Source organism: Sturnira hondurensis, unplaced genomic scaffold (genome assembly GCF_014824575.4).
Source record: "Sturnira hondurensis isolate 20B ecotype Veracruz unplaced genomic scaffold, ASM1482457v3 Scaffold0008196, whole genome shotgun sequence".
Lineage (NCBI taxonomy): Eukaryota > Metazoa > Chordata > Mammalia > Chiroptera > Phyllostomidae > Sturnira > Sturnira hondurensis.
Window position 1 is genome coordinate 13,879,034 of NW_028080827.1, and position 26,531 is coordinate 13,905,564.

Sequence of the window (26,531 nt, forward strand, 5' to 3'; positions counted from 1 at the left end):
GCTTTCTTTTGTGACAACTGGGGGACGATGCGATTTAGTCCATGGATATGATGATGTGACCTCAGTTCCCAGTTCTTCCCTTTCGGAAGCCAACCTGGGCGAGAGCAGGGTACAGACGCCGCCCCCTGCCCTGCTCTCTGACACGCTGCTCACCAACCTCAACAATGTGGGCAAGGCTTGGCGCCCAAGGCCTCCGACAGTCTTTCTATTGTGCCTTCAATCTCCCTTATATCAAGTCTGGCTTCTTCTGTGAAGCAATTTCTCTTTTCTCAAAATATCTAAACTGTGGGGTTATTTTTTTTCTTCTGTGAAGAGGAAGTGAGAAGAAGGAAGGCTTTCTTTGGGGCTTGATGGTGAGAATTCAAGAAAATATAAATGGTTACAGAGGCAGATAATCCTTAGAAAGAGATACCAAGAGGCCAGCTGTCCGAGCAGTCAGATAAGTCTCAGACACACAATCTCCGTCTAAGCCAAAAGGGATTCCTTTTTTCCTTGAGATCATACCACCACTCAGCCCCTTGGTGTCTGACCCTATCGTTGCAAATGTCCAGGGTCCGGAATTCTTTGCTTTTCCTTTCAGTTGAGGCTAAATTTTGCTCGCTGCACAATGAGTGCGTTTCATTTGGTTTTATGATCATCGAATATAGAGAGTTCTGAGTGATCTCTTTTTTCCCTCTAAATGGAAACAGTCGTGGGCGGGGGCTGCCGGGCTCGCAGCAGTGTTCAGTCTGTACAACCCAGTCGGAGCCTCTGCCATCTTTCCTTCCGGGTTCTTTCCCACTGTTAGCGTTTCTCCTCAGGGTCACCTCCAGTTTCTCCACATCCTTCACGTATCTGAAATCTAGAACTAGATACGGCTCTTGAATAATGATGGAGTTGTTAGCAAAAAGGATGCTGTTTTTAGTTCCCACATATTAAACTCAAGTTACTATAGAGCACCGCTAATAAAGTTCCAGAATGTTAGCAGAGAAGCCATGTATAAATAATCACCAGTTGGCTTTGCTATAATGGAACTCTAAGGGGGCCTGCTGATAATGATGAGGACGATGATGAAAGGGTCGGGAGCAGCAAGCGAGCAAACAGACACCTTGCTCCTCACAGCACCATTTGCTCTTCACTAAGTCAGCTGAGCAAGGGCCTGGTACAGCAGAGCTAAAAACCAGAGCAGACGTCTTTCTTTTGGACTAAGTCAACAGTTATGGCCACAAGGAGAGCTATCAGATACTAGACAGGAGGGGTCAAGTGGGGTTTTAAAGTGAGCACCCAGAAGGGAGAGAGAGCGTTAACCCCCGTGACACAGACAACTACTGAACTCTGCCCAGCAGATGGAATGAGGGTTTGGCCTTCCTCCCGACCTCCTCAACTCTCTTTTTTCAGAATGCCTTGGGGTTTCTCAGAGGTTTAAGGATTTAGGAAGTGAAACCTAATAAACTCTTTAAAACTAATGAACACATAAGAGGGAGAAAGATTAGAAAAGTGAGAAGGGAGAGGAAGAAAAATAGTAAGTATGGTAGGTAGCTTCCTACCTAAAGGTAGTTGTATGCTCATAAGTGCAGAAGCAGGATCTTGACTGACTGGGGCGCAGCCCTGGGGAGGGTTTCACCGAGGAATGAGTGAGCTGAGACCTCAGTGCCGGGGCGGGGAGTCTGAGGCCAGTGCATGGAGTTTGGGATGGAGCTGACCGGGTATGTAGAAAGAACAGAGAAAGTGCTGATGCTGCGAGTTAGTTTGGAAAGATATTAAGCACACTAATGTTGGAGTTTTATTTCTAAAAGAACTTTCTTAAAAGTTCACTTTTTACAGATGCCAAAATACATGGGAATGTGCCATGATAAACAGGTTGGGCTTGAACAGAGAGCCACCATGATGATTTCAAGGTAGTATATCCTTGGTGTGACTGTGGCACATTACCCCCACCTAGCGGCAGTTATTGTGAACAGTAAGTTAGAAAACAATTTAGAGGAAGGGAGGTGAGAGATGAACAGGTTTGGCAGTTCTCAAATAGATGCAGAATCTCCCATGGAGCTTCTAAAAAACTACGCTTTAGGTCTGTGGAACCAAAACCTTGGGGGATGTAGTCCAGACACACATGTTACTTAAAACAGCATTAAATGGTCATTTTGTACATCAAAAGAGCAGAAATGTCCATTTAAAAAAATTATTGAGTTTATTGGTTAATAAAATTATATAGGTGTCAGGTGTACAGTTCTAGAATACATCATCTATATATCGTATTGTGTGTTTATTACCCCAAGTCAAGTCTTCTATCACCATTTATTCCCCTTTACTCTCTTCTACTTCCCCTTACCCCCTTCCCCTCTGGTAATCACCATACTGTAGTCTGTCTATGAGGGCATTTTCCCCCCTTAATCCCTTCATTTTTTTCACACAGCCCCCTTCCCCCTCCCCTCTGACAGCTGTCAGTCTGTTCTCTGAATCTATGAGTCTGTTTCTATTTTGTTAGTTAATTTTGTTCATTAGATTCCACATATAAGTAAAATCATATGAAAAAATAAATGAATGGCCCAGCCAGGTAGCTCATTTGGTTAGAGCATTATCCCTAAATGCTAAGGTTGTGGGTTCAATCCCCTGGTCAGGGCACACCAGTGAATCAACCAACGAATGAATAGAGAAGTTGAAAAACAAATTGATGTTTCTCTCCCTTTCTCTCTCAAATCAATAAATAAAAAAAATTAGAAAATAAACAAATGGGACTACATCAAACTAAAAAGATTTTGCACAGCAAAGGAAACCATCGACAAAATGAAAAGACAACCCACTGAACCGGAGAACACATTCGCCCAATAGGAGAACAACAATCCTGGAGAAGATGTGGAGAAAAGAGAACCCTTGGGCACTGTTGGTGGGGATGCAGACTGGTGCAGCCGCTGCGGAAAGGAATATGAAGTCACCTCAAAAAATTCAAAAGGGAACTGCTTTATGACCAAGAAGTCAATTTCGAATGGTAAATATTTTAACAAAGCATCTTAAAGCTCTGCTGCCTTTCTCTTGCAGGAAGAGAGGTCTACTCTAGTTTTCTGACTTTACAGACAGGAAGAACAAAGCTCAGAATTTTAAGGTTGTCCCACGACTGTGAGAGTCAGTGCTGGGGTTCAAACTCCGGTGTCCTACATTGGAGTGCAGTGCCCTCTCACTTCAGCGTCTTTCCGAAAGCGCTGGACTGCTAAAACCGGTGGACTGCCAAAACAGTCTCAACTGGTTCATTCAGCGCCTCCCCACACGTCAACCTTTTGTCTCCATTCCCACTGTGTCAAGGAGAACTCTCCAGTGGTTCTCCCTTTATTCCACTGAGCCTTTCAAAGCGCCCATCACTCAGTTTCATTTCTGACTTTGCCTGTCAGAAATCACCTATTTTTCATTCTCCATGGCCTATTTTTTAAAAACAATATGGCTGTATACTGATTGGTGAAATTGTTCATCAATCCCACTAGATTGGATGGAGTGCCCCAAAACTGGGTGCATGGGAAAAGGTTCATACCAGGTTGCAGGAGCAGAATGTTCAAATTCCATGAGCCAGTTATAATCATTATTAAACATCAATGTATTCTTCCATTATTTTTGTATTCTCCACGTTTTGGAGGTTATTTATATCAGTTCTGTCTGGATGGTGGATGCACGACATAATGGTGGGTTACTGTGCACCTCTTCCCCACTCTGTATTCAGTGAGACTGCACGTTGGGAGGCTTGAACCAGCCGTGTGGTGGTAGTATTTATGCTATGGAAATTGGCAGATGCTGCAAATTGGGGCTTGACTTACTGTTCCGCTTACTGTCTAGTTTTAAAAAGTGATGAAGAAAATGATAACAATGTGGGTTAAATGCCAAAGCATGTCATGTCTGTAGCCACCACATTGTAATTAGCACATAAAAATTAAGGAAACATTCTCCCAGTACTTAAAAACTATTATCTGATTCAGTGAAGAAGTTGCTCACATCATCATGGACACATGAGTGCAGTTCTAAAAGGTCTTCCTTGTTTCACTTGCCTCTCATTCATCAACATAAAGGAAAATACCAAGCAATATTTGTGTTGGCACTGTAGTTAGTCCTTTGCCAACTGCAACTCCCGGTATGGGTGTAAGAGTTCAGCAGAAATCAGCGAGACCATTCAGTGAGAAACATTTGTACGAAGTTCATAAATAAAGAGCATTATAGATTTTACTCTTTGTAAACTGTGTGAAGTTGTATCAGTAAAACACCCACGGAAGTTATGTGCAGACATATAGACACTGTTTGTCTTCCAGGGAGCTGGCTGCTAAAGACTGACAGGCACGAGGCTGGATGGAGCCCAGCCGGTGCTGGACCCCACCTTCTCACCAGGCTGTCTGAATGAAGCCTCCTCACTTTCGGTAGGAATTTACCCATTGTTGCGGGTTGGTTTTGCACAGCTCCATCTGCCTCCCCCACCACCCACACACTCTCCAGAAACTTTAAGTGAATAATTTTATCTTCATTCCAGGACAGAATATATCCCGACCTACTCCTTCTTTCCCAGCCTCGTCTCCTCCAGAGTTTCCTTGCTCACTTGGCGAAGGGCACCACCTTCACCCCTTCCACTCAAGACAGAAAGACGGACTTCATTTCATCCCTGCCTCCTCCACACTCATACCACACAGGCACCAGATTAGGCTCTTTGTAGCCACCATATTTTTCAAATTTATCTACTTCTCTCTTAACGTTACTGCAATTTTCTCAAGTTTCCTTATTTCTTTCCCCCTTAACTGGTTATTGTACAGCCTCCCAAATGGTCTTTCTCCTTCCATTCTCATTCCTTCCAATTCATTTTCATACAGTCACTTAAGATCTTGTTCTAAAAAATGCAAACCCCATCAAGTCACTCCCCAGCTTATTAGCCCTCACTGGCTCCCTACTGATGACCAGGCTATGACCACCTGTCCAGGCAACTCTCTCCTACAATCAGTCCTCTTCTCAAAGTCACATCCTGGCTGAGCCTAAACTACTGTGTTCGCAGTTCCTCTAAGGCCACCTCGACCCAACCCCAACACACACACACACACACACACACACACACTCTTCTGGAACGCTCTCTCCTTCTCTTCAGGATTCACTTTCTCTAGGAGCTATCTCTGACCTTGCCCCTCCCAAGGCTGCGTGAGGAGCTCCTCCCCTGTGTATCCTTAGAGCCCTCCCCGTGTGCCCCTAAGTGCTTTAACTTGCTGTATTACTAAACTGCCACCCCCGCTGACTGCCTTGTTTTACCGTTTCCAACAGCTAGCCAAGGACTTAGAGAAGCCAACAGATACTTGCTGAATATACGTCCAAAGGAGAAAAAGAGGACGGCAGTGACGAAAACAGTGCTGACATTCTGACGCTGAGCTCCTATTTTATACCAGGAACTGCATAGGGTGTTTGCAAACACAGTTTGTTTGCAATTCACAACAACTCTGCAAAGTAAGTATTTTTATATCTGTTTTACAAATGAGAAAACTAAAATGCAGAGAGGCTAAGCCACGTGTCCAAAATGACATAGCAGGTAAGGGGAGGGGCCAGAATTTGAATTCCCCAACCCTCAGTGCGTCTTATCCCAACGACCATACACTTCTTAATGTACCACAGAAAAAATCCCCCGAGACAAACATGTAGGGCAGATCCAACAAAAACGGACAAACAACAAAACAAAACTAATGATCACCCCCATTTTCAGTTCTGTAGGCAGTTTCCTATAATGGTTCAGACCCAAGGGGAGGGAGATGGGGTTTTATAGGTTATTGAATACATACATATTAATACATAGCTATTTAAAACACTTTTATTTGTGAGATCTACTTAATAACAAGCTTTCATATAAACATGGCATCTCCTATTGGGGAGATTAATAGTCTTGCCCCACAATGGGAGTTGGCTGGACACAGAATTGAGGGTGTGGTTGGGAAGGTGCTCAGGGGTCTTGCCCCAAAGGGCTCCCCTCCTGCCTGGGGCTCCTCCTCCGGGAGGCACAGGCTGAAACGCTGATCTGATGTTTGGTCTTTCGACAATTTTCACTTAATGAATTGATTCCTACAGTTCATTAGCATACCCACTTCCACTTCTGTATACACATATGTCTTAATTAGCTGCTCATTGGCTGTTTAATTACAAGAAAACAGCTGACAGCTGCCTTGCTGAATTCTAATGGCAGACGCTTTGGAACAGCTACACATTTGCTTTTGACAACCAAGATTTATTCATAACTCTGATTTATTGTGAATGCGCGCATACCTGCCCGAATTATTGTATTTTCCAATACAAGTAAAAACTTGGAATTTGGGAGACCGTTGAAGTGGGCGTCTGTGTTCCTTTTGTGGGATTTCTGAGGCCGTGAAGGACTGAGGACCCTACATGTAAAAGCAGGCACTATGTTAAGATTTTATTTATCTTGGGAACTCTCTGTTCAGAAGTATGGGGAGTGAGGAAGAAGAATTATCTTTGGAATAAACATGGCCAGAGAGCTAACTCTTTGGGTAAAGGAAAAAGGAATATAATTGTCAACTTAATTTATTGAGGGGTTAAAAAGAGGAAATGGATAGATTAAAATTAGGGAAAGAAACAGGCTGAAGAAATGATAAAATTAAAATGGGGGGAGCAGAAATAACATTCCTAAGGAAGCAAATGAAGAAGGAAATTTATTTTTTTAAAAGAACAGGCAGCCTCATTCACAAAACACTTTTACCGTGGTCATTTCCTCCAATTATAGAGCAGGGCCAAGGAGGGAGTGGTCATTTCCTCCAATCACAGGGCAGGGACAGGGAGGAGGGCATTGTCATTTCCTCCAATCATGTATGAGCCCTACACTCATAAATCACAGAAACACAGATCTCTTAAACTACTTTCTTATTCAATAATGATTGGACTCCCTGTAGAATTTTATGTGCAAATGATTTCTGATTAAAGCCAACCTCACGTGTCATATTTGGTAAGTGTAGATGGCTGCTTTGCTGTAGTGTGATTTGCTACAATCAGATCCAATCCAAGTGAGCACATTTAGCAACAGTGATTCCCATGCAGGCATGAGGGGCCCCACGCTGAGCCAGACACCATGTAATAGCCCTACTATGAGCCCACACAGCCCAGTGTTTTCTGTAAGTTGAGGAAAGGCTGCAGTTATTGATACATAACTAAGACCTAAACAAAAAAAAATCTGAATCATCTTGATGTAAATTGGGGTTCTGATACATTCTACCACTTGTGCATTTAATCTCAGGACTAGAAGATTTTGCTAAAGAAAACTTTTTTCTTATCACCTGTATGTAGCAGAACTGAAACTCTGACGTCACAGTGTGCAGTAAGGGCCAAATCCAATTTTCATTTTAAATGGCTAGCTCTAAAAATGTGGCCAGCTATTACAAACCATTAAAATAAAAATGTTGAACATGAATGCCCCCGTGCTGGAAAGTGGACAAAATGGGTATAAGACTAGTGACATTTCACAACCGAAATTAAAAATATTAGAATCCTATGAAAAACAACTGGGGCCTAAAAGGGACATTTATGGACATTGGTTTTTGACCTAATACATAAAAAGCTCCAGAAATTGCTTTAGCACTTTCAGAAATTAAAAAAAAGTAGTAAGTATACACCCTAGATATCATTGAAAAAGCTTTCTATTGTTAACTTCAGGTAATATATTTGTCAATGAAAATAAACTATTCCAAATTCTCCCTTTTCTGGGTGAAGGAGGAAGCTTAGCATGAGGCGTCATAAATGCATTATAATGAGTAAATGTTGATAAACAAATGCTACTCTAAGACCTGTCAAGAACAAAGGGTCTTAAATGTAATCAGAAACCAATTCACTAATTTCAATAGTCAATTGTTCATTATCATTTAAAAAGTTACAGTTTGAAATTGTAGAGCCAAAAAGCCTACAGGGCTACACATAAAAAAAAACAAACAAACAAAAACAGAGTGTTTTTATTATCTTGACATAAATTTTTCACCATTATCTGAGCAGCTACTGTCTCTAATGATGAAGCTGGGAACTGAAGTTTAATGATAAATAGGATCATTTTTCAACAGAAAACCTCAACTCCTGGTCATTTTTCTACAAACACTTCAGCATTCAGGATTTGAGCAGGGCTGGTATTCTGTTAGCTCATTATTTCAAAAGAAGAAGTGAAATATTTTAAAGTTAAAAACCGTAGCCTAATAGGGCCCTTAAAATTTTGGAAAGGGTGTGCCTGTCTATCCTTACCGTCCACTGCCCACAGAAAGTGACCCTGCTCCAGTCACACTGGGCTATACATCGTCCCTCAAATACAACCAGGATGTCCCCATTTGTGGGCTCTTGCTGCCTAGTGGCCGTGTGCCCCTGGTGTCGTGTTATAAACTGTACCTCACTCTAGTATTTCCTTTCTGCATGGCTATTTAGCTTTTCCTGTGCTGGCTTCACCTCTGCAACTAGACCGTAACCTGCTAGACAGAAGGATTAGGCCTTGCGTATCTTTGGAACCGTTACAATGCTTCTAAAGTGTCTGGTCCCAAGACGGGTGCTCATATTTTTGCTGTTTTAATTGGCAGAGTCTATATAACAAATCACAAATGCTCACAAAAATCAGGACTAGACCCATAGATAACCCGAAATAGTATCTGACGACCCAGAACAGAATAACTCAGGCACCAGGAGTTGGGCCGGGAATGACGGCACCAACAGCCAACACTTCCTGAGTGCTGGTTCCGTGCCGGGCACTTTCCTAAGTGCTTCATGGAAATGCACGTGAGCACCTCAGGAAGCCAACTATGATTACTACCCTCATTTTACAGGCGGGGAAACAGAGGCACAGAGGGGCTGGGCGGTCGCTCACGCTGGTAGACCAGGCAGTGTGGCTCCACAGTCAGAGCAGAGCATGACCCCAGACTGCTTCCCTGAAAAGAGGCCCAGGGGTCAGGAGCGGTGAGCAGGGAACACAGGCACCAGGGAAAGACCTACTACGCCATCTACCCTTTGCGCTGTTCGCAGGCAATGTTTGCCCGAGCCAGTATGTGATAATGTAATCATTTCAGCAATTAACTAGGTTCTCCAGTTTCTGGTGGTTTCAGGTGGTCAATTTTAAGCGCAATTTAAAATACCTTCACAAAATGATTAGCATAGAAAATGACTGAGTTACCTTCATCTCATTAGATGTCTATTTATATATCTAATTATAAATTTTCCTTATGTCTAATGATACTAACATCAAGGTAAATTATTTACAGTTTGTCATAACATAACCACCTTCACCTGGTTAGAACATGATGCTTCATTAACATCAACTGCAAAAGCAGAAGGCTCTCGACTTCCCCACAACTAGAAATAAAAATGTTAGTTATAACAGACAGAAACTATTATGCAGAGTAAATACTATTACATCAAATATAAACACATACCATTGTATAGGTCTCAGACTGGGCACAGGCCCAATCTGTTAATAAATTAAGTGTTAATTGTTTGTTTCTGTGACTTTGAATAGAGGAACGCAGTAACCAAAAACCACTTTGGCACTGAGTCAGTACATGGGCGAGATCTGAAAGGGAATCCAGGAAAGTGACAACTGTGAAATAATAGCTACCACTTGTTATTTTCCTGCTTTTATTTCTGTCATGAGCCTCGGGGGTGAGGAGAAAACACACTGTCCAAGCCCGTGTGAACACTGGTGCTCAGAAGGTCGACTCGGTTCTCACTGAATAGCACGCTGGGAACCAATCTTCTGAATCGTTGCTGTGATCCACAGGAAGTAGCCCCTGCTCCCAGACCCCCTTCCTAGACACTCACTTTGGTTTGCCACATAAAACCACATGGCATTCCTGAGGACGCAGAGGGAGCGGGCAGGGGTCTGGGCAGAAGGAAGGTACGCAGAGGAGTTGATGCCCAGGACTCTGTCCCCTTAAGAAAACACCTGAGTGGTAGGCAGGGCACAAACATCACCACGGCTTGGAACTTTTGGTGGGTGGGGGGGACTGCTGTCTACATGTCCTCATCCAGAAAGGCCATATCACTTTTACCAGGGACGCAGCTTTGGGAAGGTGTGAACCCAGAATGGATGAGGGAGAAGTGTCACACCTGCACAGCCACGTCAGCCAAATGCACTCTGAACGGCACCCGGGGGGGCCACTGTCACAGGCAGATCCCTCTCTGAGGTGGCATAGGCTAGGCAGTTGATTTCATTTTGTTTTATTTTAATTAACTAATGAATTTTGAGGGAGGGCAGATTGAGGAAGTAAAAGGGCGTAACTGTTTTTTCCCCCCTTGGTAATCTAGATAGAATGCTGAGGCATTGAGGGTTACCACAGAGATCATTCTGAGTCCCTTTTAAGTAGCAAGGCCCCATTCCTAAAAGGCTGGCGATAAAAATAAAAAAAAAAGAAGAAGAAGTGTGTTTGGTGGTGTGCAGAAATCTCAAGCTTCACCATGACGGGCTCAATATGAAGCATTTGTCACGTACAAAGTGCCAGATGTTATAATGATTAACAGTCAACCAGAGACCTAAGGAAATTACGTGCCATATCTCCCTGCAGTCTCTCAGTAGTTGTTTGTGTCTGGACGTGATTTTTGTAGTTTATGACACTGTATTTTCTACTTGCACTAAAGGAGAGCTACCCACATTTGTGGATTTTATTTTTTGCCTCATCTTCAAAATGCCTTAGGGCTCATTCCGGCTAGGTTCAGTGGCAACCCACGGTCTCAGGGGCCTTCAGCATGTTTACGTAGCTGCTCCTCTGTTTATTGTGCATTGTTTTATCCTGTACGCTGTCTCAAGGCCCTTCCAATACAAGCAGGAGAATTAAAATCCCAATAAACTGAAACTTGCAGAACAGAGGCAATCTGGGTTTGGGGGCCTTGGATGACCAGGATACACATCTCTACTTCCCATTGCTCCACGTTGCTTGTGCTGCAGGCAGCGCCCTGAGACGAGGGGTCAGTCAGAACCAAAACATTCACAACAGCAACACAAAGAATGACGTTTACATTTCAACTGCACTTCTCAGTTTACAAGGACTTCTACTTAGTTTTTCATTCCCTTCTTTGAGCAGTTCTAAAAGAGACAAAGAACAGGTGCTGTGCCTGCTTTACTGATGAAGAAACTGAGTCACCGAAGTATCGAGAGATGGCCCCACACAATATGGACAAGCGGTGGCACCAGGGCCAGAGCTCAGCTCTCTCTGATGGCGCTGCCGACGTCTGCCCAGCTGTGTCAGCATCTGTGCGCCAACAGTAAGACTTTCAATCAGATTCCAATTAAACTTCCTGCAAAGGCCTTCTTACAAAGCTTGTGACAGGGACGTTACGGGAGTCTAGAGTTAGAACTTTGTTAAATAGTCAGCCACTGAGATGGTTGGTTCATTGGATTGATCAATTCTGGGATTGGAAGTGACAAACAAGCAACGCTCCAATATGTTCCTCAAGCCTCCTGTTAATTTGATGGGAGGAATTAAAAAACACACATAACTTCCTTACTTGTAACGTAACCCCCAAATATTCTGGCCCATCATTTCTCGTCACTCCAAATTCCCAGGAGCTGCATTTTTAAGCACGGGAGAAGTAAAAACTGACACTTCCGAAGATACATTCTAACACTGACAGAAACAACAACAGCAATTAAAAAGGCTTACCTTGCAGCCTTCACATGTAATGACACCATAATGGATTCCTGATGATTTGTCTCCACAGATCTTGCATGGAATAATTTCAATTTGAGCTGCAACAGAAGCACGTAACCAGTTAATTACATTTTCTTTTAAACACCTTATAAAAGCGTTCCCCGATCAGCATTTGTATAGTGAAAACTAATAACCTGCTAAACATTATACCGCATTAACTATTCATTGCTGAACTGTACGGGTCCCCCTAGAGCCCTGGACTAAATTATGGCTGCTCGTTATATAATAGCTTTCGGGTTATTAAAATGGGTCATTTGAGAAGGTGTTTAAGGACCCACAAGAAGGCTGGAATCAGCATTTCAAAGCCTTCAAGAACTGGAGACTTCGCAGTTTCGGCCTTAGAGCAAAGTAGATACTAAAATGCTTCCTCCGATCTTATTTTCCATCATTATTTTTAAAAGGTCATAAATCTGTCTTGGCTGAGCACTTTAGCTTGACTGGTAGAGAAAAATATACTCCAAAAGGTTAAGAATACTTAGGAAAACGATTCAATCCAAAACATTAATGTTACATATGATGGTAAGCTAAGAATTTTTACCTATCTTTTTAAATTAACATAGTTACCATGTGTTTACAAAAAGTGAGTCCATTTGTGTACCACCAAAATATTTCAACCATAAAGTTAATATTCTATCTGATTTTAATAATGATGAATCCTGACAAATAGAATAAGTAGCTTCTAAGTTCTTTACATTGGAAATTGATTTCCTGGTACAGCATGCTCATGTTTCTATCCAACTGATTACTTCCAGATGCCCCATGCTGTAAAACCAACCAAATAAATACAGAAATATGTGAGTGTAGCACATCAACGTTCTTAAATATGACCAAACACACCTCTAAGCATACACATCATATCTTGAGCAGAGTTGGAAATAGCATATTAAGGACTTAAAAATAATCTAATAATAAAATAATTATGCACCACAAAGTACTTGGGGCAACTATGAAATACGATTTGTATGTGAAAAAAAGATCAACACTGAGGAGTATATATAGGACCGCGATGCTCAGCACTTGACCTGGTATGTTCCATTATGCTAAGTTCACTTTCCATGGTTTTCACTATTGGATATCGTATCAGATTATCTACTAAACCACACACACAAACACAAGTACAAGAGCCCACGTGGATTTCATTTTTGTGTATAGTTCCTTCCCAGCCCCGTGCCTCACACAAGCAATGACTTGTCTAAGGGTGTAAATTACATGATATAAGTAACGCGCACATCTGTACAGCCCACTCTCCCCTCCACTGTAATCCCACACCCTGGGATCATTTCCACAACACGTACTTTGCATTTGATGTGATGTTGAAAGTCTTGAATTTAATCTCATTATAAAGCATGTTTACCTGCTGACTTCCTTTCAAGGGGAATAGTAAAGTACTGATCGGGGAGTGCAAGCTGTTCTACAGAGCTCTTTTCCTATCTATCACTTCGGGTGTGGACACACTGAGCTTCATTGCCTAGAGTTACAGATGGTTCGAAATAATCATATCCAATATATTTTCCATAATCCTGAAGCTTTTTAATACTCCAATACTGGAGTCTTTGTACACTGCCAAATATGCCTATTTCTGAGTTATGCGACTTATTAATATGTTATAGGGTCACATTTAACAAGATGATGACCTCCAGGTCTCCTCCTTGTCCTTTGTGCCTAGCTTGACTTCTTCAAGGAAACTTCTCTATGAAATATGAGATCCAATAATGTCTCACACCTATGGTCCCTCCAATATTCTTAACACAGTCAAGGCAAAGCTTTGTGCTATAGACTGTCTGCAACTCCAGAGAGAAAGAGAGACAGAGAGAGTTAATACTCAACAGTTTTCAGGGACCCACAAAAGCCCAGTGGTAGCTGCAGGGTGTTATCAGCTGGGAGTTATCAGCCTGGATTTTCCCATATGAATTAACCAGAAGCTTTTTCTATAATGAGAACCTGCCTCCCCCACCCCAACCCCTAAGGGATAGAATAGTTAGACAAAACAAAGCACTTGGACCATTTACTAAACAAAATTTATATGCGGAATAAAGAAGACTGACACCGAGTTGTTTCTGCACACGTCTCATCTCAATCTGTAGTCACAGAAACTAGACATGGACAAACCTAGTGAGGCCCTGTTGTCTAAGCACCAAAACCACCCGAGGCGGTCAGAGCAACACTGGTGCTAACCTCGGGCCTTGCAAGGGTTACCTTCATTCCACCTTCACAACGGGGAGACCAAGCACACCTGTTTAGTCCTTAGTAAGCTAGGAAGGCCCTGAGCAAGCCATACCGGGAGTGCTGAGTAAAACTGTATCTGGATCAAATGGAAAATGATGTTTCGCTGTTCAGCTGGCTTGAACTCTGGATTACCCATAAGAAGTGAAATGATGGCACTTAAGCCAGTGACCAGATGCCTGCCAGTGGCTGCTGTCATCCTGCAAGTGATATGGAGGTCTAACTTGGAGGGGTCTGCTCGTGATAGGGGTGGTCCCGGGGGGAGGGTCCTTGTAACACAGAGTTTGGTGCCACGACTGACTGGTGGCCTGAGTCAAGCTCCCAAGCTCTTGGTCTTCAGCCTTGTTTTGGCTCCCAGGGTCTTTCAAATCTGTAAGATACTCTAAGATGAGTTTCACAAGATGTACGGAGGACAGTGAGTCATCTATACTCACTGTAGATGACTTGCATTTTCAAGCAGGAGGCCATCTGTCACCCACTGTGTTTGTGCTTAGTTCCAGTGGGCAATGGTGGCCAGAAAGCCAGGATTAGTCAAAACAAACTCCTCTAGGGAGCTCGTGGTAGTTATGGTAATGGAAGTGTTCTCCAAAGCAAGGTCCAGGCGTTCTGACTGGTTGGATTAAACTGTCTTGCCAGCCTGCCTCCTGGACTGGGGGCTGAGGACAACCTTATCTCCGAAAACAATCTCAGTTGCAAGAGCTTTTTAAGAAATGACTAAAATCCACCTGCTCCAAAAAGCAAACTCTGAATGCGACCTGATCACACATGTTGATATTTCCAGAAAGCAAACATTTGCAGATTGGAGCAGGGCACTTAGCCTTCCGTTTAATCCAACGATGTCCAAAAGCCACTCCCCTCCACCTTTTAGTCAATTTACAAAATTCACCTGTAACGGTGAAAATAAAAAAGGTAGTCACTGGCTTGAACATTTTTTTCAAAAGGAAGGCAGTTTAGTTCCATAAATTTGAGTTTTCAGTCCAAGAAGAGTGAAAAGAAAAAACTCCCCTTGCCCTCTGCTTTCCATCCCTCAGGCTTTTCCCTTTTCCAACAGGCAGTGTTGTGTCTTTTCAAAACAATCTTTTAACACAAATTATGAGTCCTAGCCCATAGATATACCACACACATTAGCTCCGCCAGTATTTCAAAGGATGAGTCCTGTCAGACAACACTCTGCCACAAGTGTATTGATTAAATTAGCCCACATACATATTCATCACAGCAAAGAGGCTTATTGTGTAGGGGACTATCTGAAGCAAGACGCACACTGATAATCATGAATTGGCTTAACAATGAACAATCTTGCTATGAAAAATTCTAATTTGCCCACATTTTCAGCTCTGTTGCCTAAATAATTTGCTCTCTCATGAACCCTAAGTAATTCAAGCAGGCGCTCCACACCTGCAGAGGCAGATTCCCGCCGTTTCCAAAAGCTGACAAGTGGCAGTGGGGCGTCAGGAGGTCCTGCCACGCATGTGCGCTCATTCGCCAAGGGGGCCGTGGGCTGGGCTGTCGCTGCGTCTCACATGTACTTCCGCACAAGGCCTGCTCTTTACTTTTAGTTACGAACGGAATAGGAACGTGGGTTCTTAACACCTCCGCTTATTTCTCAGGACTTGCAGGGTCTGGCAGAAATAATGCCTCTGTTTATTACAAACTCTTTTATTTACAAAATCATAAGCAGGTAATTCTGTAACATAACAATATCACACTCAAGATCACCATAGGACATTTTAGATGAAATGTTCAAATAAGAACCATAAGTTATTACACCCGTATTATTACCCTACCAACCACACTCCAGCAGCCGTTACCTCTGCCAGACCCTGTATCTGGGGAGAGATCATGCTCATGAGGAAGAAGTCCATTCTCCTAAAGAATTAAAAAAATACAATAGTATGAGTAGCCCTCACTTCACTTTCAGTGACTGGTGAACCCTTGAAAATCATTGAACAGATTTATAACAACCGATCATATCTAACAGGTATTTTTGTTTATAATGTAAGGTATTGTTACATTTACTTCAACAACCCTATGAGGTAGGTGGTATCATCACCGTCATCATCGTCATCGTCATCTGCATTTTTCAGATGAGAAAACAGATTCAGAGAGGCTAAATGACTTGCCCAAAGTCGAAGAGCTAGGAAGGGGTACCACTGAAATTTGGACACACTTTGTCTTTTTGTCTACAGAAAATTTAGGGTCACCTCCCTCCCCTGCCCACTTCTCACCACTGTGCACTGCGGGCATCCAATCCCTGCAGTCACGAACACCAGGCGGTTGCCACTCCTGGCGTGTAACCATGAACAGGTCCAAAGACATAAGTACTTTGGTTAAGCTTGCATACTGCTCAGAACTGCTATCAAGGTGGTCGTTCTGGGAGTCACCTGACTGGTTTAAAACTGGCAGTAATCACCAGCCTTCTAGGCAATTCTTCTAGTTTTTGACCTTAAGGTGACCAATGCCAAGGTTGAACAATTTTTAAGGCTGGGAAAGTTACTTCTCTGAACCTCAGTTTCATAAGTGAAGATTCAATGATATGATATAGAAATGACACAGCACATATATGATTATTTTATATATACTCTCTCTATATATGCACATCACACAATTCTTAGAAGTAGCTGGCACTCAGCAAATAGTTGTTATTATTATTGTTATTGTTGATAAGAAATCCTGCCTTATAGCGAAATGAAATTCTTCTCTGCAGTCTGTAAGCTCTCTCCAAAGTGGGGATAGAGAAAAGCTGCTTATCCTCCAAATGCCATGACAGACAGCTCATGCCAGCCACCCCAGCAATCCTTCACAGCATCGGCGCTTAACCGTTTGCTGCCCTTGGTGCTCTGCTGCCATCCGCTGTGGATGTGACACCTGGAGCCTGTTATTCATAACAGTGAAAAAGTTAAAATTGTACAGGTCCACATAAAAAAATAAACTAATAGGCCCCAGGGTCACCCCGATAATAGCTTTCATCAAGCTCACTTGCACACATTTGCCTGAATGAGACTGAACAGGTTAGGGCTCCTGCTGGCTTGCTAGGTGATGGCTAAACCCTGGATATATCTGAGAGTATGTCACTCATAAGAATGCCAAGTAATTTTGCGTGTCTTGCAAAAATGGTCAAGAACTACCGCTTTAAAAAATATCTTTTGCATCGATTTGTTGGCAGTGTTTTATTTTTATTTTTTTCTGGAAAGCTGAAAATACAGAGGACTTTTTCACTCGCTAAGTTACATTTTTCTAACGTTTGAATTTTTTACAACCATCATGCATTACTTCTGTAAGCAGAAAAACCAATAAAGATTAAAAAGAAAAACCCTAAGGCATTTGATTTTATTTTCAGTAAAATGGCCTGAGTCCTTTATGGATTAGTCACTTCATTTTATCCCCAGTTTAAAACTGCTGGGGTATTAAAGGCTTCTGCAGCTGCCTGCGTGGCAGCCTGGCGTGCCTGTCCAGGCCGGATGCTGGGGAGTGGTGGAGTCCTCACCTGGTTCCCTGGAGGGACTTGGGGAGCACCTGGTTTCTAGTGGCCGCTCTGGGTCTAGCCACCTCCTAGTTCCAAGGATGTTGTGCTCTGCCCATTAGACCCCAGATGAGGGGGCAAAGGCAGGGGCTGAAATTCATCTGGCTGTGAGTCCAGCGGCTAACAGCCTAGACTTAGGGAGCCTTTTCCTACTTCGCCCCAACGACAGCCCTTTATCAAACCATCCTTCCAGAGGTGGCACCTCCCCTCAGGGTGCAAAGGTGTTGTGTGTGCTAGCCCGAAAGCTGCTGCTGCCGCTGGAGCGAGGGGCACAGACCATGGCTTCCAATGTTGTGGCACATTCTGTCATCCTGGACCCCTGGCTTGGAGTACAGCATGAATATGTTCCACAGCCCAGGCATGGTCCTCCAGGGCCGTGTTCCAATTGCATACGACACAAACTGATAATCCACTTGTTCTGCCATTTTGTCTACTAAATATATACTAAATACAATATTCGTATGTTTCCTTCCTCAGTCGAGTCTTTTCTTACACTGGTTTTGGATTCTTTCATGACAGCACTTGAGCCTCACTGGCCATCACCAAAGCAATTAGTGCCCACTTAGAAAAGCCTTACCCCTTTGGTAGTCTGGCGGTCGCTTCTGGCAGCAGTCATAATGCCTGATATTGGCAGAGTTTGCTAAGTTTTTTCCTCATTAGCTTGTTTTGATTTTGGTGCTCACGACAACACTGAAGTAGGCAGAGAGGCATCCTCATGCCCATTCTGCAGATGTGGAAAGTGAGCTTCAGGAGGATTAAATGGCTTATGTCTAGATTTCTCAGGATGTAATTGTGAAGGCCGCCAGCCACAAAGCAGAAAGACTTGGTGGTTCTCTCCTGAAGATTATCTGCTGCCTTTAGATTTATGTTATCATTTCTCTGGGAATCTCAAACGGCAATGACAAGAGAGAAAGAGCTGAATGAAGCAAAGATGTGGAATCTGCAATCCTTTCAAGGCCATGGCTGACCCTCAACTCCCTGGGTGGCCTCAGGCAAGTCACCCCTCTACTTCTTCCAGCTATAAAATGGGAATAACTCTTACCTCCCAGGCACGTGGTGGTAAATGAATGCTCACAAAGCTCTTTGAAGATGAAAAGACCTATATAAATGGGACGCTTTAGGAAGCTTGGCATATCATTCTTGGCAAGGACCAGGACGCTGTGCCCTTACTACCCACAACAGGCTCTGCCACAAGGAGAATAAAGAAAAATACACAGAACTGCAATTTTTATCTGCTAGCTAGACTGACTTAAAATGAAAAAAATAATGGCTGACTCCCAGAATGCCTTCCTGAGAGATGAACACATCCAGATGTTACTAGCTTAGTCTCTGCTTGAGAGAAAAAGAACACAGAGATGGAGAAGTCACCTCTCGGTACCAGCTGTCACAAGCCACATCCCTGGACTTTATTTTCACCAGGGCTGTACAATCTTGTGGGGGAATCATAGAAATGCCATGATTCCCTCTTAAAGACACAATAAACATACGTGTTGTCCTCTGACATTCTGAGCCTTAGTGGTAAGTTGGTATCAGACTCAAAGGACCCTGTCATTTGAGACTGCAGCCATTAAAGACTTTGCTCTCTCCCAAGTCCTACGCCTTACCCACTACTGAAAGCCACCTCTAAAAGGCTTTAACTTGATTGTGGTTTCTGATAAAAAACTTAACAGCTTTTAAAAATAAATTTTAAATAAAACATGTTGCATATACCTGCCAAATACGGACATGTAGGTATACCTCAAATAACCAAGAAGTCAAACATTTGCAAACTAAATCTAAAATAAGACAAAATTGGAGTTTTGGAACTCCATTTCCTTCAGTCTTTATAAAATGTAAGATTTAGGTGCATAAGAGTTAAAACACTGGGCCGGACTGGCCCATATAAATTCAGAGAAAGTGGAGCTGTGTATGCAGGAAACCTCTGAAGAATAAGGACGGCAGGCGCATCTACTCATGTGGCTCTCTGTGAATATGCAGGTGGTTCTGACAATGGGAACTGAATACTAATCCTTTGTAATATGTTTCTATCCCTACTAGATTAAGCTTTCCAGAGAAACTGACTCATATTCCCTGATGCATATGTATCTTTGCTAAAAGCTAAATCCAAATGAGCACTTTTGTCCCTGGACAGGAGAATTTTGTCAAATCAAAGAGAAAACAGATTTTCATATAGAAGAGCAGTGGATAGCTCTGGTTTTTAGAGCCAGTTTTCTCTAGAATTTTCCTACTTTGCAATCATGCACAAAATACCTACAATGAAGGCAATGAACTATTTTCCATTTTTGGTAACTACCTAGTAACCAACTATACCTAAATGCATTAACTGAATAGCAAGAGAGGCAGTTCCCAACACTTCACTTTGCTCATCCAGTACGTCAGAAACTGAATAAATTCTCCTCCAATAGAAGATGATGCCATTAAGGTCAGCAACGCAAACAGTTTCACCTTTTTTGTTTTTCCTAATTTAATCTGTCTATTGTCTTTGTGAATAATGAAACATATTTGTTGTTGAGAATTTGTGGGTTATGTGAAATCAGGGACCGGCACAAATGTAACTGGCCATTTGGCCAATGTTTCCCAGTTGGAATAAGATTCCTCTAAGATTCTAGAATTAACTGCACTTTTAAATTAGATAATTCCTGAAGATCTTCTAGGACTTTGAGATGGGAAACATCTAATAAAAATCCTCTTGAACCTCTCAGTGTGGGTTAACTGTCATTTCACATCAGCAGGAAAAAGAATTCGCTTTGTTTTACTAAGTGCTTTGACTACGCTCGAGGGAAACTCCTACTAACAACTTCTCCAACAGCAGGTGCGTGTTCCCCGCACGGTTCTGGATAATACGAGACAGAGAAATGTCATCTGACTCACAGAACTGCACCTAATCTTTTCTAGCAATCGGCCTCACTCTAGACACCAATTCCTTTTTTCCTCTTAATGAGAACAATTTTGCCACATTTAGGTTAAGTCTTCCTTTGCTCATGGGTGAGAGCAATGGGGTCAGCTCTTTGCTTTCATCATTCAAAGTCTGTTTTTCACAACAACAGAAAAGAACATCTTTAAAACCAAACCAAATTTGGAGATCTTATCTAGTTTCTGTTTAGCCAAAATGTCAGAATTTTACTGCATTTTTTTTGAAATAACCTTATTTTACACAAATCCCCCCCCCCCCAATTTTCACATCTAAGCCCAAGGGATAACCACTCCATTTTATAGTTCTCTTGTCTTCACACTTGCCTATGTATACCTCAAGCTACACCCATTCAATCTTGATACTTCAATTCAGAAACTTTTGCTTTTTTCAATGGATACATATAACGTTATAAAAATAAACAAACCTAGTGATTCAATTATAAGTCCAGAAACAGGAAAATCTATTGACACAGAAATGGCTTTTACAACAAACAGGATATTTATTTAAATCTATCAGTTCTATGCCTTCACATGAGTTTGGTCCATTGTATGCTTAGCACATAGCATCGCAGTTCACTGAATAAATCAATCACAGCATTCTATTTGACTCAGAATACTCCTTAAAGGGACAAAGTCTTCCGCCTCAAAATTCAGCCACTGCTTCTTAATTCCAATCGTATAATTTCTTTGACCCCTTACAGTGCTAAGTGCAGATATACAGAAGTCAGTCAAAACAATAAGAATCCAGGTTAAGTCATCGAAGCTTACCAGGCAAAGGAACCCATTTCTCTCCTCCATTACCTTGGATTTTTTTTAAAGATCAGCCACTGTTCATTGAATAGTAGATCAAAAAATATTCCCTAACCAAAGAAATATTCCCAAACCAAAGTTTGAATTCATGGCAAAAGACTGGAAATAACTTGTAACCTTAAACCTTGAAAATATAACTTCCGGTCAAGATGGAGGCATAGGTAAACATGCTTCACCCCTTCGCACAACCAAAGAAAGAATTACAACTAGAACTCAAAATAAATAACCACCAGAACCATCAGAAAATCAGGCTGTGTGGAAATCTGACAGCCACATTCATCCAGATGGGTAGGAGGGGCAGAGATGGGTGGGGAGGCGGTGGCGGCTTAATGGGTGGTCCTGGATAAAAATCAGGAGGGGTACATTGGGAGCGAGTGATCCCAGCCCCCAGCCAGACTGCAGAGCCCATGGTTCCAGTGCCAGGAAGATAAATCCCCATAACTTCTGGCTATAAAAACCAGTGGGGGTTGTGGTGGCAGAAGAAACTGCCAGATTTTTAGGACATTTTGCTTAAAAGGTCTGCATGGACTTAAAACATAACAAAGCCCACCCCTTCTGGGATTCAGCTTCAGGGCAACAGCTAGAAGGGTGCCAGTCACACAGGACAAGTACTAAGCAAACCTCCAGAAGAGAGGCAGCAGCAATGTCCCCTCTCTGAGCCCTCCCTTGACACAGAGCCACAAAGTGGGTTGCCCTGTTTTGGTGATTACTTAAGGCTCTGCCCCACACAATTTACAGGTGCCTTTTCTTTAATAGGCAACACTACTAAGACAGGAAGTCGAAGCAGCTCTACCTAATACACAGAAACAAACACAGGGAGTCCACTAAATTGAGGAGACAAAGAAATATGACCCAAATGAAAGAGCAGAACAAAACCCTAGAAAAAGAACTAAATGAAACAGAGATAACCAACCTATCAGATGCGGAGTTCAAAATACCGTTGATCAGGATGCTCAAAGGACTCATTGGATATGGCAACAGTGTAAAAATGGCCCCAGAAGAAATGAAGGTTACACTAAGTGAAATAAAGAAAAATACACAGGGAGCCAACAGTGGAGGGGAGATAGCCAGGATTTAAATCAAGGATTTGGAACATAAGGAAGAAATAAACATCCAACCAGAAATGCAAGAAGAAAAAAGAATTAAAAAAAATAAGGCTAGTGTAAGGTGCTTCTGGGACATCTCCAAATGTATCGACATCCGAATCATAGGAATGGGAGAAGGAAAAGAGGAAGGGCAAGAAATTAAAAACTTGTTTGAGCAATGATGCAAGAAAATTTCTCTAATTTGTTGAAGGGAATAGACATACAAGTCTAGAGAGTCCCAAGCACAGAGAGTCCCAAACAAGTTGGACCCAAAGAGGACCACACCAAGAAACATCATAATTAATGTGCCAAAGGATAAAGGGAGAATCTTAAAATCTGTGAGAGAAAAGCAGTTACCTACAAAGGAGTTGCTATAAAACTGTCAGCTGATTTCTCAAAAGAAACTTTTCAGACAAGAAGGAATTGGCAAGAAGTATTCAAAGTGATAAAAGCCAAGGACCTACAACCTAGATGGATTACTCTCTCCAGCAAAGCTATCATTCAGAATGGAAGGGCAGAGAGAGTGCTTCCCAGACAAGGTAAAACTAAAAGAGTTCATCACAACCAAGCCATTATTATATGAAATGTTTAAGGGACTTATCTAACAAAAAGAAGACGATCAAAACTATGAACATTAAAATGACAACAAATTCACAACTATCAACAACTGAATCTAAAAATACAAACTAAACAAACAAGCAAAACAGGAACAGAATCATAGATGTGGAGATCATTTGGAGGGTTGTCAGCCTGGAGGGGAGAGGGGGAGAAGGAGGGGAAAAGGTACAGGGATTAAGAAGCATAATTGGTAGGTACAAAATAGATGAGGGAATGTTAAGAATACTATAGGAAATGGAGAAGCCAAAGAACTTAGTTGCATGGCCATGGGCATGAATTATAGGGGGTCATTGCTGGAGGGAATGGGGTTACTGGAAGGAGGGGGGCAAAGGAGGAAAATTGGGACAATTATATAACATAATCAATAAAATATATTTCAACCCCCCTTGAAAATACATTCACACCCTCTGTATTAAGCCATAGAGGACTAAAATGAAAATACACGTAGCCATAGCAACAAAGACTCTGAAACCAAAACCTTCTTGGTCTACAGATCATTGCAGTGGGTGCAGTGGGTTAAGAAAATTATCCCACAGCCCAGATCCCTATTCCCTCTCTGTGCTAGTTCTCACTTCACAAAGTCTCCCAGAATTAATAGGGAGAATGGAGTTTGGAGCAAGTGACCAGGGAAGGGTCTGGTCTTTATTAAAAATCACAAGCAAATTATTTAGACTTGTCAGAAGTAGAAGTACAGATGTTATCATATTAATCATTTTAAGATCTCAAAGAATTAGGTGACCAACTCTTCATAGAAGAAAAATTCTACTAGGTTCTCCACACATAATTTCCAGGACACAGCCAATGTCATAAGAACAAGAAATATGGCAAGTTCTAAGCTTTCAAATAAATATATCATAAATGAGCCCTGGCTGGTGTAGCTCAGTGGATTGAGCACGGGCCTGTGAAGCAAAGGGTCACTGGTTCAATTCCCAGTCAGGGCACATGCCTGGGTTGCAGCCAGGTCCCCAGTAGGGGACACATGAGAGGCAACCACACATTGATGTTTCTCTCCCACTCTTTCTCCTTCCCGTCCCCTCTCTCTAAAAATAAATAAATAGAATATTTAAAAAATACATCATAGATGGATTTCAGGACTGCAGTTCAGTGTTTTTTTTTTCCTTTTTAAAAAATTATCTCTTATGATGCTTTTCTGAGCCAATCAGTGTAGGCAGGCAGAGGAACGACCAGCAAAGACTCAAGGGGTTTTTCCTGACACCCTCTCTAAACACGTGCTCTTTAAACTTGCTTATGAAAGAAACATTTCATTCTTAATCATACTATAGAAGGTCAACCAGCAAATGCATAGCGATTTGCTGAAATTTGATGCACGGTTGTTTCTATGGTCTGTGCCAAAGGGGAGAAAGCAGGAGCTAGTAGCTGGAAAGGAAAAGATAGAAAAAGGCAGCTGAGCCTTGGGGATATTAAACAGTTGGGACTTGTGAGGAGAAGGAATGCTCTGGACCAAGCTAAGAGATTGACAGAATTATTTTAAGAAGGTCTGACATCTAAGCATCAATTCGGAGATGATAACACCTGAGAAATGTCATTTCTTCCGCAACAAAAGGAGAGCAATTTCTTGGGTGTTTATCTTGAGGCTGCCTATTTTCGTGGAAGTCATGCACTAGAGGTGGGGGAAGCACATCACAGCCATGTAAAGATATCAAAATAAGGTTTGCAACACCATCCCATTCCCAGTTTCTATTCCTACAGTCCAAGGAGCTTTTGTTTAAAAAAGAGATTTTATTTACTTATTTTTAGAGAGAGGGGAAAAGAGGGAGAAAGAGAGGCAGAGAAACATCAATGTGTGGTTGTCTCTCGTGTGCCCCCTATTGGGGACCAGGCCCACAACCCAGGCATGTGCGCTGACTGGAAATTGAACTGGCAACCCTTTGGTTTGCTGGCTGGCACTCAATCCACTGAGCCAAATCACACAGGACTAAGAAGCTTCTTTTTCCTGCACACAAACATGTCACATGATATTCTATGACTGCCCTGCACATACTGCTCTCAGCTATCCAGCGCTCAGCAATGTGCGTCTTTGCCACTTAAGACAGCTAGAGTGAGTGTGACTTTATCATTGGAATAAGTGAATCTTTCTAATTTGCAATACATGTGCACCATTCACACACTGTGGTATTTCTGTACAGCAAGGTTTTGAATTCAGTTTCACAAGTGATAGCAGCACATTTCACATCAGATAGAAAAACACTCTGATTGCTAACAGCTGCTATGGGCACATCTTACTGTCGGGGCAGGAGCTCAGAGAAGCAGGTCATTTTTAATGCCAATGGCTGCCACCATCTTAAATCATCACACACACACACACACACATCACACATTCCACATGCTCACACCTACCACACACTCCACATGCTCACAACACCCAGCTCTGTCCAGCTGCCAGTCCTACCACCACTTGCTGAGAACCTGCACAATTAGGCATCAGGGATGTGAAGAAATCACACAGAACTCATTGGAACCCTTCATCATGTTGCATTAGCTTCGCTGTATATGAATTAAGGATCAAGGTGAAAATTTTTTCAAAAGGAGTTGAGTACAATCTTGAAGGTTGTATTCAAGGTTCAGTTTGTAAGCTTTAGAGCCTGCGGTTGAATCCTTGCCTCTAAAATGATGCCTACCTCATTATTATATGGTGCTCAAATCCAGTGCCATTGAATCCACACCTACACACAGTAAATGCTCAATAATGTTAGCTATCACATTGTCATCACCATCTTTTAAGGATGGTGGTATTTTGCAAGAGTTGCAACTGGAATTGAGGGAACTATTACAAGAATGAAGAGGGACAGGTCACTCTGTTTCTTTTGGATAAAGACATGGAGTTCTGCAGCTTTATTTCTGATGCAGAGGCCTAGTATGAGAAGTAACACTAAGCAGGTACAAAGCAAGCCTGAAAGAAACCAGTGAATATTATGTCAGCTGTCCACTTTGTAGGAAAGCCCACAGCCAGGCTGGCATCCTGGAGAGGAGGAGGAAGAGAGAGAGACCCTTCTATGAGCTGGGTGGTGAAGCTGGGAAACACCTGCATAATGAGCAACATTTACAAAAAACCTGTGAGACCGTGTGATCATCTTTCTCCAGGGCTCACCTTCCCTCACCTGTTCTTAGGTATAGTGCTGTGCTAGGTAATCTTCCAGGTCTGGTCCTGCTATATCACACTGTGATTTAGTGATAAGAGTGAGTTGACCTGTAATCTCCCCAATAGTAGAGACATCTTTTTATGTCAAAATCTGTTAGGTGTCACCTAGTTGGGGAAAAGTGGTGACAGAAAGTGAAAGAGAAGCTCACCTGGCAACCAATCTGTCTCTTTTCATTGCATTTTGGTTTAGAAAGGGAAACAAGCTGAAGTCTTCTTGTCAAAGTCCACATCAAAGTTCTGCAGAGCACCCAGTGGAGCTAGAGCACCCTGCTTCAATACACCGGCCTCCTCTTTTTTGTCTTATTTTTTAAAAAATGTTTACCACTATCAATCACAGAGCATTCTGTTCAGTACCACACCCTGCCATTATAGATGAGACGCAACATGATGCTAACATGGTACTGATGGAAAATAAAATACTTTTCCCTTTATATTAAACAATTTCTATCAAATATGCTATGACAGAGTTTGGTCTTCTCTCTCTCTGAAGGTCACTAATTATGTATCATGGCAGGTTGCATCAGTAATCCAAAATTATTTCCCAT

At 42.3% G+C, this 26,531-nt stretch overlaps 1 protein-coding gene and 1 long non-coding RNA gene across 5 annotated transcripts in view; one reads left to right on the forward strand and one right to left on the reverse strand.

Annotated features, from left to right (window-relative positions):
• Window positions 1-26,531, reverse strand: part of RORA (RAR related orphan receptor A) — a 697,371-nt gene that overhangs the window by 20,398 nt on the left and 650,442 nt on the right. For all 4 annotated transcript variants that reach the window (XM_037054025.1, XM_037054024.1, XM_037054026.1 and 1 more), the window contains one exon: window positions 11,607-11,692. In XM_037054025.1, coding sequence (XP_036909920.1) covers window positions 11,607-11,692 — 86 coding nt within the window. The remainder of the gene's footprint in view (window positions 1-11,606; window positions 11,693-26,531) is intronic.
• LOC118992277 (uncharacterized) lies at window positions 681-21,806 on the forward strand. The gene is made up of 3 exons (XR_005067608.1): window positions 681-691; window positions 1,244-1,247; window positions 21,733-21,806. It is a non-coding gene; the product is annotated as an uncharacterized LOC118992277 (long non-coding RNA).